This window comes from Cervus canadensis, chromosome 20, assembly GCF_019320065.1.
Source record: "Cervus canadensis isolate Bull #8, Minnesota chromosome 20, ASM1932006v1, whole genome shotgun sequence".
Lineage (NCBI taxonomy): Eukaryota > Metazoa > Chordata > Mammalia > Artiodactyla > Cervidae > Cervus > Cervus canadensis.
The window spans coordinates 6,833,603-6,850,029 of NC_057405.1; the positions used below are offsets into that span (position 1 = coordinate 6,833,603).

General features: G+C 37.2%; 1 protein-coding gene across 6 annotated transcripts in view; it reads right to left on the reverse strand.

Moving 5' to 3' along the window:
* The window catches only part of EPHA7 (EPH receptor A7), a 201,957-nt gene that overhangs the window by 105,861 nt on the left and 79,669 nt on the right, over positions 1 to 16,427 (reverse strand). Inside the window, exon 6 of one of the 6 annotated variants that reach the window (XM_043439574.1) lies at positions 7,911 to 9,130. The exons of the other annotated variants lie outside the window; for them this stretch is intronic. Coding sequence (XP_043295509.1) covers positions 9,105 to 9,130 — 26 coding nt within the window. The 3' untranslated portion in view covers positions 7,911 to 9,104. Of the gene's footprint in view, positions 1 to 7,910; positions 9,131 to 16,427 lie in introns of those variants that run through there. 6 annotated transcript variants of the gene reach the window in all.

Below are 16,427 nucleotides of genomic sequence, written 5' to 3' on the forward strand. Positions count from 1 at the left end.
TTTCCAAGCATTATAACTAGGACATTCTGAATCAAATTCAAAAATATTAAGGTTAAAAGTGTAATGCAAATCCATGTCAGTCCTTGGATTCCATGAATGTATTTGCATGTTATATACCTTTACACTTAATCTAAAAATAGTATACAGATTGTGATGTGTAGACTCTATTTAGAAATTTTCCAGTATGTCTATGCATCATGTTTATTAGGATGGACTTTTTCTCTAGAAAAAAAGCAACACAACCTCAAAACTCAAGAACAGGAAGGAATAATATAACCTAGGAGGTAAGAGGATGGGCTCAGTGGTCATCTGAGAGCTGATCTCAGTGGTCATCTCATTCGGACACATCATCTGGGTCCTTATCACCTGGGGCAATTTGCTTAATTTCCCCCGGTATTCTGAATAACAACACATTCTTCACAAAACTGCTGCTGCTGCTAAGTCGCTTCAGTCGCGTCTGACTCTGCGCGACCCCATAGACGGCAGCCCACCAGGATCCCCCATCCCTGGGATTCTCCAGGCAAGAACACTGGAGTGGGTTGCCCTTTCCTTCTCCAATGCATTAAAGTGAAAAGTAAATGTGAAGTCGCTCAGTCGTGTCCGACTCTTCGCGACCCCATGGACTGCAGCCCACCAGGCTCCTCCATTGATGGGATTTTCTAGGCAAGAGTACCGGAGTGGGGTGCCATTGCTTTCTCTGCCTCAGAAAACTAAGGAGTCAATAAAATGTTAGCAGGCAGGACTGAATCCCTAAATACCTCTCATGTAACTCCAGTCTTACTTTTCTATGTCTCAAAATATAAGGGGGGGGGGTACTCAAGTAATATTATAAAAATTCTGTCTACATCTGTTTCTAGTATTAGGATGAAATGAGGCTTTCCATCCAATGTAAAGCATAATCATTTACATGTGTGATATATTATCTGTCTAGGATTGTAATATAAGCTTTTTGGTCTCACCAAACCTGGGCCATGAATTCTATTTAAGATTTTACAATTTCATTGGTATTTACATTCTAATTTCAAAGGATTAGTTAAGGTTCTGGGTGTCATTAGGAACATAAGGAATTACTTAAGCAAAAGCAATGAAATAATTATACTTAAAAAGGCACCTGTGTTTTGTGATGGAGCCCACCAGAAAAGATACAGAGTACTAAGAAAAAGAGGGAAAAAGGAAAAAAAAATGGTTGGACCCATAAGTTCACCCATAATTTAGTGATCTTATGATAATCATCCAGTTTTTGTTTTTTAGGAGGGCTGGAAACTAGTTATAGTTTCTCAATTCATATTACAATAAATTCTTACTAAAATATAAGTTGCTATAAATTACATAATTTTCCTTTGCATTTGGTGAAAACTTAGAAACCATTTAGCTGTCTAATAATTTAAAAGAGATTATTAAGATTCAAAGCACTTGGGAAAACCCTCTTTGTTATCTCTTCATAGTCTACAGATTTGGTAGTATGGAGATCTGAACATATCTACCCGGGACATGAAAGATGAATGATACAGCTTTTTCTCTATAACCTAGAAAAGAGGCACATGTATTATCTTTGCTACCCAATATAAACTGAATAAAGTCTAATTGTGATTTATCTATTTTTAAAAGTGGACTTAAAGTAGTAACATAAAAAGGAAAAAACTTAAAAAGTTTATATAGTGTACTGAGTAGCAAAACACTCAAGCCTTTCAATTACTATAAGTCTTTTTAACATAAGAGAGAAAACTACAGCCACTGCATAACTTCATTTACAACACTGCTCTTGATTCTTAAGATGGCTCAGAGAATATTCCTTGCACTCTCCTCCATGAGCTTAGCTTCAGTAAACCATGCAAATGCCAACAAACACGAAGGTTTCAGATTCTACTCACATGCTGCACATTACAAACTATTTCATACAGTGTTCCTACCACTTTGAAAGCCTAGTGGTGAGTCAAATGGACAGTTATACAAAACCTTTTACACCTTGTAAGAACAGGAAAAATAGTTTTGCTTGTCACCAACAACTACCTCCAATAGCAACTACCCATCAAGCAGCCAAGAGTCATCTCTTGCTTTGCATGGCATCGTTCTTCCAATTTCAAAATTTTACCATAAATCTGAAGGGTGCTTAGAGTAATATAAATTAAATCCACTTTAAAAAACACTATAGAAAAGGAAGGGAAAAAAACAAAGAAGCGTCTATCAGCTAACTTGTTCCTTTGATAGGCATCCATCCGGCTAGGAGTGGTTATGAAAGAGGTACGCGTGAACTAACTTTAAAGGAGTAATTAAAAGTGACTGATGGTGTGGTTTTGCTGCATTTGACTGAAGGTGCATTAGCTACAGTGAGAATCTTCACAGAAAAGTACATTACACAACAGAAGAGGGTACTGCTGCTTTGCTTTCAAATCCACGATGTAAAATCTCCCTTTTCTCCCCTGGGAGACTGACCCAGAACACTTAAGAAAGATCCTCAAGGATAAGATTGCTTAATAATGTCAAAGATTACTCGTGATCAAAAGCAAGGTTCCAGTGACTACACACCATTTTCAAAAGGTCAGAATCACAAGATCTTATAGTGAGTGTATTTACACATTGGTTGAATAAGGCTGTAACAAAAGACTATTTTTATTCTTTGGAATACAGATTAGAAATGAGACCTACTTTTCTGTGGATAGGTCTCTGACCAATTCCACCCTTAGAAAAAGTTACTTTTAAAATATCAAATCAGTCTGGACATAGTGCTGCTCTATTTAAGAGAATTTTGATGTACTGGAAGGAAAGAAAATCTTGTATCGAAAGGTCTCAAACATCTACTTTTAAAAACCACTCGTGCATATTTGTATAAATGTAGTCAGTCGATAATTGAAAAATTTCTGTCACGGATAGCTAGCAGGAAAAGAAAATATCCCAACATTTTTCCATATCAAACAGGACAGTATCGCAGACAAGTCTGTTGTTTTCCTCACCACTGATCTCAGACCTGCAGCTCTCAAGTCAGATGTATGTAAGAAAGAGAAGTAAATATCACAGGATGGAAAAAAACAGCAGCATCCTGGAGGCAAAGAAATGAATTCTCAGGGAACAACCTGTGCTTTGTTCGCCATTTATACGACTCTTGTGACATTGGGATCGTGGTTTCATATCGTAGCTTTTTTTTTCTTTCTTGTGTACCTAGCTACTGCTCACCACCAAATCAAACAGAATAGCAGGAAAGACAGGAAGGGGAGAGAAAAAGGCAAGAGGACAGGGTGTATGGAAAAGAAAAGAAAAGAGAAAAAAAGAGATGCCATGTCAAACAGTATAAAACTCCAGGCCAGGAAGCCCAAGAATATTGTCATGTTGCTAGAAATACCCATCAACAGCCCCTGGAGGTAGAAATGTAAAAGGGAGACAAGGACTTTCTGGAGTAGAGGTCAGTCTGGAACTGCTGTCATAGAATTCCCGAGTTGGAATGCGTGTGCAAAGTCATGTCCTCTTTCCGCTTTCCTTTTTTCTCTTACATTTGACATCTTTTAGCTCCTAATTCTTGCATCACCGCCCCACCCTCCCCGGCCGTGGCTCCCAGGCAGTCTGCAGTAATCTAATAGAGAGGCGTGCACAAGAATGTGTTTTCAAGGGCTCATGGTTTAGCCAATAGAGAAGGAACCACTGGAAAAATAGAAATCAATCAAATATAGCAAATAATAGAGCCATTTTCAGGTACTTAGAAATTCTATACCATATCTGAAGCACTGAAATTCAGCCTTCTCTCTAAGTCATATTTCTCCTATTCCCAGTTTGCCATAAATGAGCTTAAACTTCAAATACAGATGTTCCCAGGTTTCTCAGCCACATCTGAATATTAAATAATCAAAATAAAAATAAGTCATTTTAATTCTCCTATCATTTTATGAAGATGGATACTAATATCTTTTAAAAATATAACTAAAGATTATTGATCTTTAGAATACTTTCAATTTGTTTCTATAAAATCATTCTTTTCTAGATTTATATTATCTTACCCTCAAAATACAATATAAATTAAGCCTAAAAGTGGAAGATCCCTGTATACTGATGGAGTAGTAAAGAAAATTATATATAGTTATAATATCTCTATGTATCTAGCAAATTAAATTGTATGTTTAATTAAATTTCAAAAACATATTCAATTTTAACACTGAAGCTGCTGCTCCTAGGTCACTTGAGTCGTGTCTGACTGTGACCCTATGGACCGTAGCCCTCCAAGGTCCTCTGTCCATGGGATTCTCCAGGCAAGAATACTGGAGTGGGTTGCCATCCTCTCTTCCAGGGGATCTTCCCAACCCAGGGATCGAACTTGCACGTCCAGAGGCTCCTGCATTGCAGGCAGATTCTTTACTGCTGAGCCACCAGGGAAGACTTTTAACATTGATACTGAACATCATTTTCTAAAAGTAAAATAATATGAAAACTGGCAATAAAAATAGGATTTTAATTTTTTGTGAGACAATATGTTATAAATTCAAAGCTCATTTTATGAAATTGATTATATCCAACACACCTCTTATTAATTCCTTGAATTTTCTGCACTATGATAATTTTGCCCAGAAACAGGTTTTTAAAATATCTTTTCTTTTGTAGGTCTGGCTACTGAGAGGACTATATATTGGGAGAATAAAGTCAACGTTAATTTGTATTATAATCAGCATTATTTTGCTAATTTTTTCTAAGAATGTGCAGTTAATTTTTAATTTAATGTACAGTTAAATTTACAGCAGTGTTCCATTCTAGATTATCAACAGCACCAAATGACAACTGCAGGGTTTTAATTTTACAAAACTTTTTCACATAATGCTCCACATAATACTTGTTTAACTAATAAGATAAAAAGATTGCATTAATTGCACAAAGTCAAAAAGCAACTTGTATAGCATGGAGTCAAACATTCAGATTCTAAATCTCTCATTCTAAGTCAAACTAATCTGATGTCTTTTAAGTCTACCTCTACATGCACTATTATACAGAAACTGATTTTGCTTTGATATATTTATTGACCCTGTAAACAGCCTAAGCAATAAATATTTTTGGCAAATCAATATACTGAAAAAGATCAACATCTGAGAGTACACAGAAGAAAAGCAAAATAACTCTGATAGAATGTTTCAGTTAACAAATTATTCCTAAATTCTAAGCTAGATTCTGTTGATTTACTATATGATGCAGTCTTTCTCATTTAAGTCTCACTTCCTTTATCTGTGAGCATTAATTATGTTTGTTATAGTCCAGTTCAAAATGCTGCTACAGGGAACAATAATAATTACTGAAAAATACAACAGTGAAGAGTCTACCTGAAATGCAGGAGACCTGGGTTCAATCCTCGGGTTGGGAAGATCCCCTGGAGGAGGGCATGGCAGCCCACTCCAGTATTCCTGTCTGGAGAATCCCCATGGACAAAGGCTGGTGGGCTAGAGTCCATGGGGTCACAAAAAGCTGGACACAACTGAGCATCTAAGCACATGCACACACACAAACCATCTTGAATCAAAAATGCCAAAAGGAAAATAAATGTAAGGAGAGATGTTAAAAAGCCATGAGCTCTTTGATTAGCTATTAATATTTGTGAGGAAATATAACTACTAAGGGACACTATATACATAATTATCAGGTGCATATATGTTAATAGTATATTCATAAAGGAAATAATTACTTTTAAAATGTCTAATACGAATTCATACATATTCATATTACATATAATGTACAAATATGGGTGTGCATGTGTGTGTGTATATATATATACAGATGTGCGCACACACACACACTTTACTGAGGAATTCACAATAGTGAACCATTCAGTAGCAAATATCCCTGCCAATTTAAATTCTGAGTTAAGCTCTCTTGTATCTTATAAGCATAATTATGAACATATATAACTGAAATAGATTAAACTGATTATTTGGTAAAATGGTACAATGTTTTGGTAAAGTGTTACTATATGGTAAATGATAAAAGGTTTCTATATACTCTTACAATTAAACTACTATGAAAAAAATAAATGACAAGGGCAACTAATATAAAAAAATACTATGCGATTCTTACAAAGTGATGATAAATGCTTTAGGAATCCATACATAATATGTATTCCATTAAAATGTGTTCAACTATCTGTCTCAAAAACAAAGAGTCAGATTAAAGTTATGTATTAAGAATAATTACATATTAAAAAATAGGGTTTTTATCCTGTGGAGTTTGGCTTGATGGCAAAATACTTACAAATTCAGCCATAACTATAGCCTTGAGATACATGGTATGAATTTGTGAGAGGGGTCAGGGTAAGTGGCGGAGGTGTATAAAATTAACCATATAGGGGTGATAGCAGAAGCTGGAGAGGTACTCATCCTTTGTCCCCTCTATCATCAGTCCATAGTTTCCAAAATGTCTTACTGTGTAAATATTATAACCTATTTAGTCTACAAAAGATTGAACAGCCTTCTCTTCTACTAATCAGGCAATGTAAGGCTTAAAAAATTGTCAGATATTTAGGTTTACATCACTTTCAAATAGGCAACTGATCTATTTACACTATATTTTAATTTGATTTTCAAGAAGCTCCTAGTGTTTTTTGTAATGTCTTCAGAGGAGAGAAGCAAACAGATGTATTCCCTATAAACATAATTTCCAAATTAGAAAATCATAAAGCACATTGAAAATTTTTGCACTAGATTTAAAACAAGACTATAACAGAAAGGCAAATAATATATTTCAGAATTATTACATGTATGTATATAACTAACTTGTAAGATCATTGAACTCTGGCATTAATTGACTTAAGTAATTAAGGGATGAAGATCATCAAAATCAAAAGATAGGGAAAACATAAAAGATGAGCTATTTGTTAATTCAAAATAAAGAAAATTGTTGAAAAGTATATGACTAAATATAAAGCCGGATAATTGTGATTCTAATTTTGATTTAACCATCTTTTAACTAAATATTTACCTAAATTCATATAAAGCTTAAATTCTGAACTAAAAGAACACGCTTAAGTTTAGGTGGTAACTGTGGCAAATTTGTATCAGCAGATTGATACAGATGTTAGCTATAGTTAACAGTTTAGCACAGACCCACCACATACAAAATGACATGCAGACTGGCTACACCTAAAAGTGAAGGCTTTCATGATTATAGTCATCTATAGGCCTCATTAAATATGGAAATGTACTTTTGATGTCAAATATAATTTAATCACAATATCTAAAGGAAAAAGAAAACCTTTTTGAGACCCGGTTCCAGGATTGGGAAGGCTCCAGGTCTCCTTCAGGGTCTGCCTGGTTAAAAAGACCCAAGACCCATTCAAGCACACATAATTCAAGAGGCCTGCCTGCCAGCAATAAAGGCCGAAATTGGATACTTGGTGAGATTAATTACCTAGATAGGGCTTGATAATGCAAGTCAAATGGGAATGTAATTAAAGTGCACCTTCCATGAAAATTATTCATTGCTGATGGATCAGGTGACAGATAAATCAAAAGGCATTTTAAAAAAGCCTACAGGTTAACTTGAAGCAGGTCCTTCCTCTTTGTAAAACTGTAATCGCAGGTGTGGAATTCATTCTTGCTGGCCTACCCTCATCATGATACCATAAGACAAAAAGGGAGATTGTAGTGCAACCTATTAGAAACAGAAGCCAATAGAAAAACCATTAGGATTATAGTTACAAACAAAAGGTCAGCTAGATTGGAGCTGGTTGGCTGGCAGCTTTCAGAAGAGAGTATCATTCTATGTTCCTACTATAATAGGGATGCAACCATAAAAGAACAAGCGATGAATTAATAAGCTGACTAGTCCCCAGAGTGCAATTCCTACAGATGAAAGGCTTGCTGGGGTAATCAAACAGAGTTATAAATTAGATAAATCGAATGGCATAAGATGTATTTTATATCATCATTATTAAATAAAGTCTTTCTGGATGTGTTGTTAATGCTTCACTGTCGATACATTTATTTACAGTCTAAGAACAATAAAAAAAAAGACTGTTTTATAACAACAATCAGGGTTATTTCAGTTACCTAGAGGGATTATTAAATCTAATTTCTACTTTGAGTTCTTTTAGGTATGTTTATTACATACCTAAAAGAAGACAGATGAAGCAAAATGTCAATTAAATGATAGTTACTGAAAAATACGGTTTTACATGTTACTCATTTGTTTAACTAATGAACACATTTTGCATTTATCGACCTGTATAAAGAAACTGCATGATGGTTTTCTTGTCTACAACAACAAACATAAAGCTGAACAAGAAACCATGTTATCTAGTAGAATGCACACGAAATTTATAAAAACAATCAATTGCTCTCAGAAAAAAAGAACAGCATAAATGTTGAAAGACTTTTGGTGTATGAAAATCTTTAAATAACAATGTAAATATTGATTTACTATTATAAATCCTGAAATAATTGTGTAGCTTCCCCCAAATTTTCACTTTCTATTTTATTTGAACTTGAAAAACGACAGAATTTGAATTCAAATTCTCCTCAAAAATCCATCCATTCCATTATCACATAAAAATATCCTTCAAGTCAAAAGAGAGTTAAAAGAATAAAAAATACCCACCTATTTTGTACTATTACCTTCAGGAAACTAAAAGACTTCTAATAAATAATCTAATTCTAAGAAAGTACTATATCTAAAGTTGCTTTAAATAAGAACAAATATTACATAGTAGCTCTTTCTACATGGTGAAAAATTGGAAGGAAGAAAATTCATAGGCAAAGACACAATAAGATTTTAGATATGTAAATCTGATATATAGGGCCTGTTTGTGTTTGAAGTCCTATAGGTGAATGTATAAAAATACATCTGTTGGATAATTATCTGTTTATAGTTCTCCATTCCTAAAGCTTACTGATTAAAATTGAAAACAGGCATGGCAAACATCCAGTGGATTTTATCAAGAGACACTGTTCTTTTATGCTCCCTGCAGGTTCCAGTTAGTAACTTAATCCCAACCACACTATAAAGTAAACTGTTCATGATTTGTCAGATTAGCTGATGCTTGTCCAGAAAAATGATCTGAGAAAAGAGTCACCAGGACACTATAATTAAGATCCATTCATCCATTTCATCCCTGGATTGAAGAAAATAATGAAACATCAAAGCAGTCAGAAGGCAGTGTAAAAGAGGTCAGCTGGTATCTTTTCAGACATAACACCAGTATTTAATGCAGCAGGTGCACAAGAAGTGACTTACAAAGTATAACACCCAAAGTTTGGTGAAAGAGCATCATGGATTTCTGTTTGTTGCTTATGTAATTTTTAAAGGAAATGTGACTCAAAATAAAAGGTGAGAGATTAGTATTATCATACAGGAAAATAGAAAAATAAAGTTTCCAAACGTTTTAGGTGGTTTCTTACATTTTTATAGATGAGCCACACTCAGGTCAGCTGCACCCAGAGCCCCATCTCTGTGGCCGGCCACTGCAGTAGACTTGGGTGTGGCATAAGCCTCCTTGGAGGAGGTCGCCATTAACCCCACTATGGAGTCACCAGAACTTGCACAGGACTGGAGAAACGGACTCTTGGAAGGCACGAAAAAAAACCTTGTGCACACCAGGACCCAGGAGAAAGGAGCAGTGATCCCACAAGAGACTGACCCAGACCTTGACTGTGAGTGTCCAGGACTCGGGCGGAGGCCTGGGTAGGCAGAGTGAGGGGACTGCAGACTGCAGCAAAGGCAGTCCACATTATCTTCATCACCTCCAAATAGTCTGGTCTCAGGTCAAACAACAGGGAGAGAACACAGCCCCGCCCATCGACTGAAAATTGGACAAAAGATTTACTGAGCATGGCCCTACCCAGCAGAACAAGACCGTTTCCCCCAGTCAGTCTCTCCCATCAGGAAGCTTCCATCAGCCTCTTATCTTTATCCCTCAGAGGGCAGAAACTATGAAAACCACAATCACAGAAAACTAACCAAACTGATCACATGGCCCACAGCCTTGTCTAACTCAACGAAACTATGAGCCGTGTCCTGTAGGGCCACCCGAGGTGGACGGATCACGGCAGAGACTTCTGACAAAACGTGGTCGACTGGAGAAGGGAATGGCAAACCACTTCAGTATTCTTGCCTTGAGAACCCCATGAACAGTATGAAAAGGCAAAAAGATAGGACATTGAAAGATGAACTCCCCAGGTCGGTAGGTGCCCAATATGTTACTGGAGAAGAGTGGAGAATTAACACCAGAAAGAATGAATACACACAGCCAAAGTAAAAACAACGCCCAGTTGTGTATGTGACAGGTGATGGAAGTCAAGTCCAATGCTGTAAAAAAAAAAAAAAAATATTGCATAGAAGCTGGAATGTTAGGTCAATGAATCAAGGGAAATTGGAAGAGGTCAAAAAGGAGATGACAAAAGTAAACTTCAACAGTTTAAGAATCAGTGAACTAAAATGGACTGGAATGGGTGAATTCAATTTAGATAACTATTGTATCTACTACTGTGGGTAACAATCCTTTAGAAGAAATGGAACAGCCCTCATAGTCAACAAAAGAGTCCAAAATACAGTACTTGCGTGCAATTTCAAAAATGACAGAAGGACTCTGTTCATTTCCAAACCATTCAATATGGTTTGGAAGACAAACCATTCAATAGCAGTCTATTGGTATAAACCAAGTCTATGCCCCAACCAGTAATGCTGAAGAAACTGAAGTTGAATGGTTCTGTGAAGACCTACAAGACCTTCTAGAACTAATACCAAAAAAAGATGTCCTTTTCATTACAGGGGACTGGAATGCAAAAGAAGGAAGTCAAGAGGTACCTGGAGTAATAGGCAAATTTGGCCTTGGAGTACAAAATGAAGTCCGGCAAAGGCTAACAGAGTTTCGCTAAGAAAATGCAGTAGTCGTCTACGGCCATATCACCCTGAACACGCCCGATCTCTTCTGATCTCGGAAGCTAAGCAGGGTCGGGCCTGGTTAGTACTTGGATGGGAGAAAATGCACTAGTCATGGCAATCACCCTCTTAAAACAATGCAAGAGAAGACTCGACACATGAGCATCACCAGATGTTCAAAACTGAAATCACACTGATTATATTCTTTGCAGCCAAAGATGGAGAAGCTCTATACTGTCAACAAAAACAAGACTGGGAGCTGATTGTGGCTCAGATCATGAACTTCTCATTGCCAAATTCAGAGTTAAACTGAAGAAAATAGGGAAAACCACTAGAATATTCAGGTATGACCTAAATCAAATCCCTTACGATTATACAGTGGAAGTGAAAAATAGATTCAAGGGATTAGATCTCATATAGTGCCTGAAGAACTAGGGATACAAGTTCGTGATATTGTACAGGAGGCAGTGATCAAGACCAGCCCCAAGAAAAAGAAATACGAAAAGGCAAAATGGTTGTCTGACGAGGTATTACAAATAGCTGAGGAAAGAAGAGAAGCTGAAGGCAAAGGAGAAAAGGAAAGATAGACCCATCTGAATGCAGAGTTCCAAAGAACAGCAAGGAGAGATAAGAATCAGTAATCAGTGCAAAGAAATAGAGGAAAACAACAGAATGGGAAAGACTAGAGATCTCTTCAAGAAAATTAGAGATACCAAGGGAACATTTCATGCAAAGATGGGCACAATAAAGGACAGAAATGGTATGGACCTAACAGAAGCAGAAGGTATTAAAAAGAGTTGGCAAGAATACACAGAAGAACTATACAAAAAAGATCTTCATGACCCGGATAACCACAATGGTGTGATTACTCAACTAGAGCCAGACATCCTGGAATGTGAAGTCAAGTGGGCCAGAAGAAGCATCACTACTAACAAAGATAGTGGAGGTGATGTAATTCCAGTTGAACTATTTCAGATCCTAAAAGATGATGCTGTGAAAGTGCTGCACTCAACATGTCGGTAAATTTGGAAAACTCGGCAGTGGCCACAGGACAGGAAAAGGTCAGTTTCATTCCAATCCCAAAGAAAGGCAACGCCAAACAATGTTCAGACTACTGCACAATTGCACTCATCTCACACGCTAGTAAAGTAATGCTCAAAATTCTCCAAGCCAGGCTTCAGCAGTATGTGACCTGTGATTTCCAGATGTTCAAGCTGGATTTAGAAAAGGCAGAGGAACCAGAGATCAAATTGCCAACATCCACTGGATTATCAAAAAAGCAAGAGAGTTCCAGAAAACATCTACTTCTGCTTTATTGACTACACCAAAGCCTTTAACTGTGTGGATCACAACACACTGGAAAATTCTTAAAGAGATGAGAATACCAGACCACCTAACCTGCCTCCTATATACAGAGAAATCTGTATGCAGGTCAAGAAGCAACAGTTAGAATCAGACCTGGAACAACAGACTGGTTCCAAATCAAGAAAGGGGTTATATCAAGGCTGTATATTGTCATTCTGCTTATTTAACTTACATCCAGAGTACATCATGTGAAATGTCTGGCTGGATGAAATACAAGCTGGACTCAAGATTGCTAGGAAAATATCAATAACCTCAGACATGCAGATGATACCACCCTTATGGCAGATAGTAAGAACTAAAGACCTTCTTAATGAAAGTGAAAGAGGAGACTGAAAAAGTTGGCTTAAAACTCAACATTCAGAAAACTAAGATCATGACATCTGGTCCCATCACTTCACCACAAATAGATGAGGAAACACTGGAAACAGTGGCAGACTATTTTTCTGGGCTCCAGAATCACTGCAGATGGTGACTGCAGCCATGAAATTAAAAGACGCTTGCTCCTTGGAAGAAAAGTTATGACCAACCTACACAGCATATTAAAAAGCAGAGACATTAGTTTGCCAACAAAAGTCTGTCTAGTGACATCTAGTATGAATGTGAGAGTTGGACTATAAAGAAACCTTAGCATTGAAGAACTGATGCTTTTGAACTGTGGTGTTGGAGAAGACTCTTGAGAGTCCCTTGGACTGTAAAGATATCAAACCAGTCAATCCTAAAGGAGATCAGTCCTGAATATGCATTGGAAGGACTGATGCTGAAGCTGAAACTCCAATACTTTGGCCACCTGATGCGAAGAACTAACTCATTGAAAAAGACCCTGACGCTGGGAAAGATTGAAGGCAGGAGGAGACGAGGACAACAGAAGATGAGATGGCTGGGTGGCATCACTGACTTGATGGACATGAGTTTGAACAAGCACTGGGAGCTGGTGATGGACAGGGAAGACTAGTGTGCTGTATTCCAAAGGGTCTCAAAGAGTTGGACACGACTGGGCGACTGAACTAAACTATAGATGAGCACATGATATGGCACGTGATTTTAAACCTCTGAGAAAAGCGAAGAAACTACGGAGAAAAAGAACTACAGAAATGAAAAGCAAAACATAAAATATAGCTATACATATACACCTATATACACTTTACTTTATGCAAAGGAAGCACAGAAAGTGAAATTTTTAGCTGCTCAGTCGTGTCCGACTCTTTGTGACCCCGTGGACTCTAGGCCACAGGCTCCTCTGTCCATGGAATTCTCCAGGCACCAATACTGGAATAGGTAGTCATTCCCTTCTCCAGGGGATCTTCTACACCCAGGGACTGAACCTGGGTCTCCTGCATTGCAGGCAGATTCTTTATCATCTGAGCCATCAAGGAAGCCCCTAAATAAAAAATATATTAGACTGAAAATTAAGAATTATTCTCTATTAAGAATGAATGATAATAAATACATGAGAAAGTGAAATTGTTAGTTGCTTAGTCAGTCTGACTCTTTGCAACCCCATAGTCTGTCCATGGAATTTTTTAAGCAAGAATACTAGAGTGAGTTGCCATTTCCTTCTCCAGAGGATCTTTCTGACCCAGGTATTGAACCAGGGTCTCCTGCATTGCAGGAGCTGATTTTTTTTTTTTTTTTTTAACCACCTGAGCTGTTAGGGAAGCCCAAAAAATATATGAGAAGAGACCCATAAAGGCATAGTTTATCTTAACAGAATTAACGTCTTTTCTTTTATGACCTCTGTTTTTGAGATTATCAGGTTCTCAAAGATGAAATTTATGTGAGGCTAAATTCGGCTTCTTAGTGATGTCAGGGATGTGTGAAAATAGGATGAGGTGACAAAACGAGGAAAAAACAAGGTTATTATAATGTATTAGAAGAGAACAAAGGCAGGCCTTTTTTCAAACAAAATTCAGGCTCACAATCTATTTTAGAGTCTTTACCAGTCTGATAAATGTTGTATGAAATCAGCATAAAAAGTAATCTATTACATTTCAATTCAGCCAACACTGAGCACTTTCACCACATATGTCATAGTGTGAGGCTTTGTTCTGAACCATGACAAATATGATTATGACAGTCTCTACCCCAAGTTGTCCATCAGAATTGTGTCTCATGGCCTGAAATTGTTAAATCCTTGGACTTTATTCTTGCCTCCATTCTACTGACCTCCTGTGACATTTAATTCTACAATCAACTGACTCAGGAAATTTTCCTTCTTTGGTTACTGTGACAGCCTCCTCTTCAACTGGCCTAGGTACTCCTTTTTGATTTTCATCATGTGTTTTTGATATTGTACCAGTTCTCTCTCAAACTTTTAAATTCTAGCTCTCCCCCTACTCCCCTCCAAAAGGCCATTCATTAACTCATCAACTATAGGTTTACGATTCCCAAATCTATAACATTTTTCACTGACATTTGAACATCCATTTGCTTAGGAATGTATATGTGCTCACAAAATGTATTAAATTAAAGCATACATATAGTTATAACTGTTCATATACATGTCTATAAATACAGTAGATCACATGTGACATAGCCTGATATAACAGGAGCTAAGGGTGTTGTGTTTAAGAGCATTAGTGGTATTTGAATAAACTATGCAATAGGGATATGGCTTAATCGGCATCTTTGCATTTGTCATCACACATGCTCGCCATTATGAATGTTATACTCAGACACTGTTCTGCATCCTTCTATATGCTGAAGTTAATGATCAAATATTATTAAAATTCAGGACACTAATTATCTGATGTCAACATGCTATGGATAATTAAGAACTGCCTGTGTTAAAGCTATGCTAACTGTTTTTCACAGGTCTCCTCTGGTCCTTGCGTCATTAAAAGGCAAGCAAACATATGACGGCGTGAACATCCCTACACAGTACTCTGTCACAGAACGTATATCATCCATCCCGCCTTCTCCCTAATTAACTTTTGTTAAGTTGCAGCAATTACCTCTCCCTTTGTGACTGACTCCTTTGTAAATGGAGTGCAAGAAATGTGGATAATTTTTTCTGGGTTTTTAACCTCTTAATTATTTCTTGCTTACAACAGTATGTGCTAAGCTGCTTCAGTCATGTCTGACTCTTTGAGACCCTGTGGACTGCAGCCCGCCAGGATCCTCTGCCCACGGGAATCTCCAGGCAAGAATATGGGAGTAGGTTGCCATGTCCTCCTCCAGGGGATCTTCCTGACCCGGGGATTGAACCTGGGTCTCTTACTTCTGCATTGGCAGGCAGGTTCATTAAAGCTAGCGCCACCAAGGAGGCCCTTTACAACAGCATACAGGAAACCAAAGTCATAGAACAGCTTGAACTGAAACAAGTAGCAGCCAGGCTTTCACAGCAGTCATTGACAGATCCGAAAAGCAAGATCTCGACAGTGTTCCCTCCTTTACCTTATAACTTAGATCAGTTGGTTAATGATCCTCTTGGATCAATGTCTTTTCCATAAAGCTCTAATTTACCGCATTGCTTGATTAGTACAGATGTTTTTGTGGATGGTTCTGCATCATTCCACCAGGTAGCCTGTCTGAATCAAATTTGCTTCAATTCATCACCAATGAAGCAAAGAATAAAATAATCAACATTTACTCTAACACCGATACTGAAAACAGAACAACCAAACGCTATTTGCAAAGCAGAAACAGAGACACAGAACCGGAGAACAAACATATTGATAACAAAGGGAACAAGGCGGGGGTGGGAAGAATTGGGAGATTGGGATTGATACATCCATGCTACTATGCATAAAATGGATAACTAATGAGAACCTACTCTATAGCAGAGGGAACTCTACTCTGCGCTGTGGTGATTACACGGGAAGGAAATTCAAAAACAAGGGGATCTGTGTGTACACATGGCTGACTCACTTTGCTGTAAGCAAACACTGACATAGTAGTGTAAAGTAAGTATACTCCAGTAATTTTTTAAACAAATAATTAAATAAAAGATAAAAACTATCTCCTGTCTCATGTCCCTCAGCTCATCCAGGGCTTAAAATGATGTGTGTGGTTGGGTGTAGCAGTGTAGCAAATGAAACTGGGGAGAAAACCTAAATATGCACTTCAAGTTCATAGGTAGAAGTTTTTGTTTTTTTAATTGAGGTATAATTGACATACAGCATTATATTAGTTTCATCAGATGTTCATCATCAACATCGTCATCATCATCACCATTACCAATCCACATTATAAGTACTTGTCTATATATGAATAATGTATGAAATTAC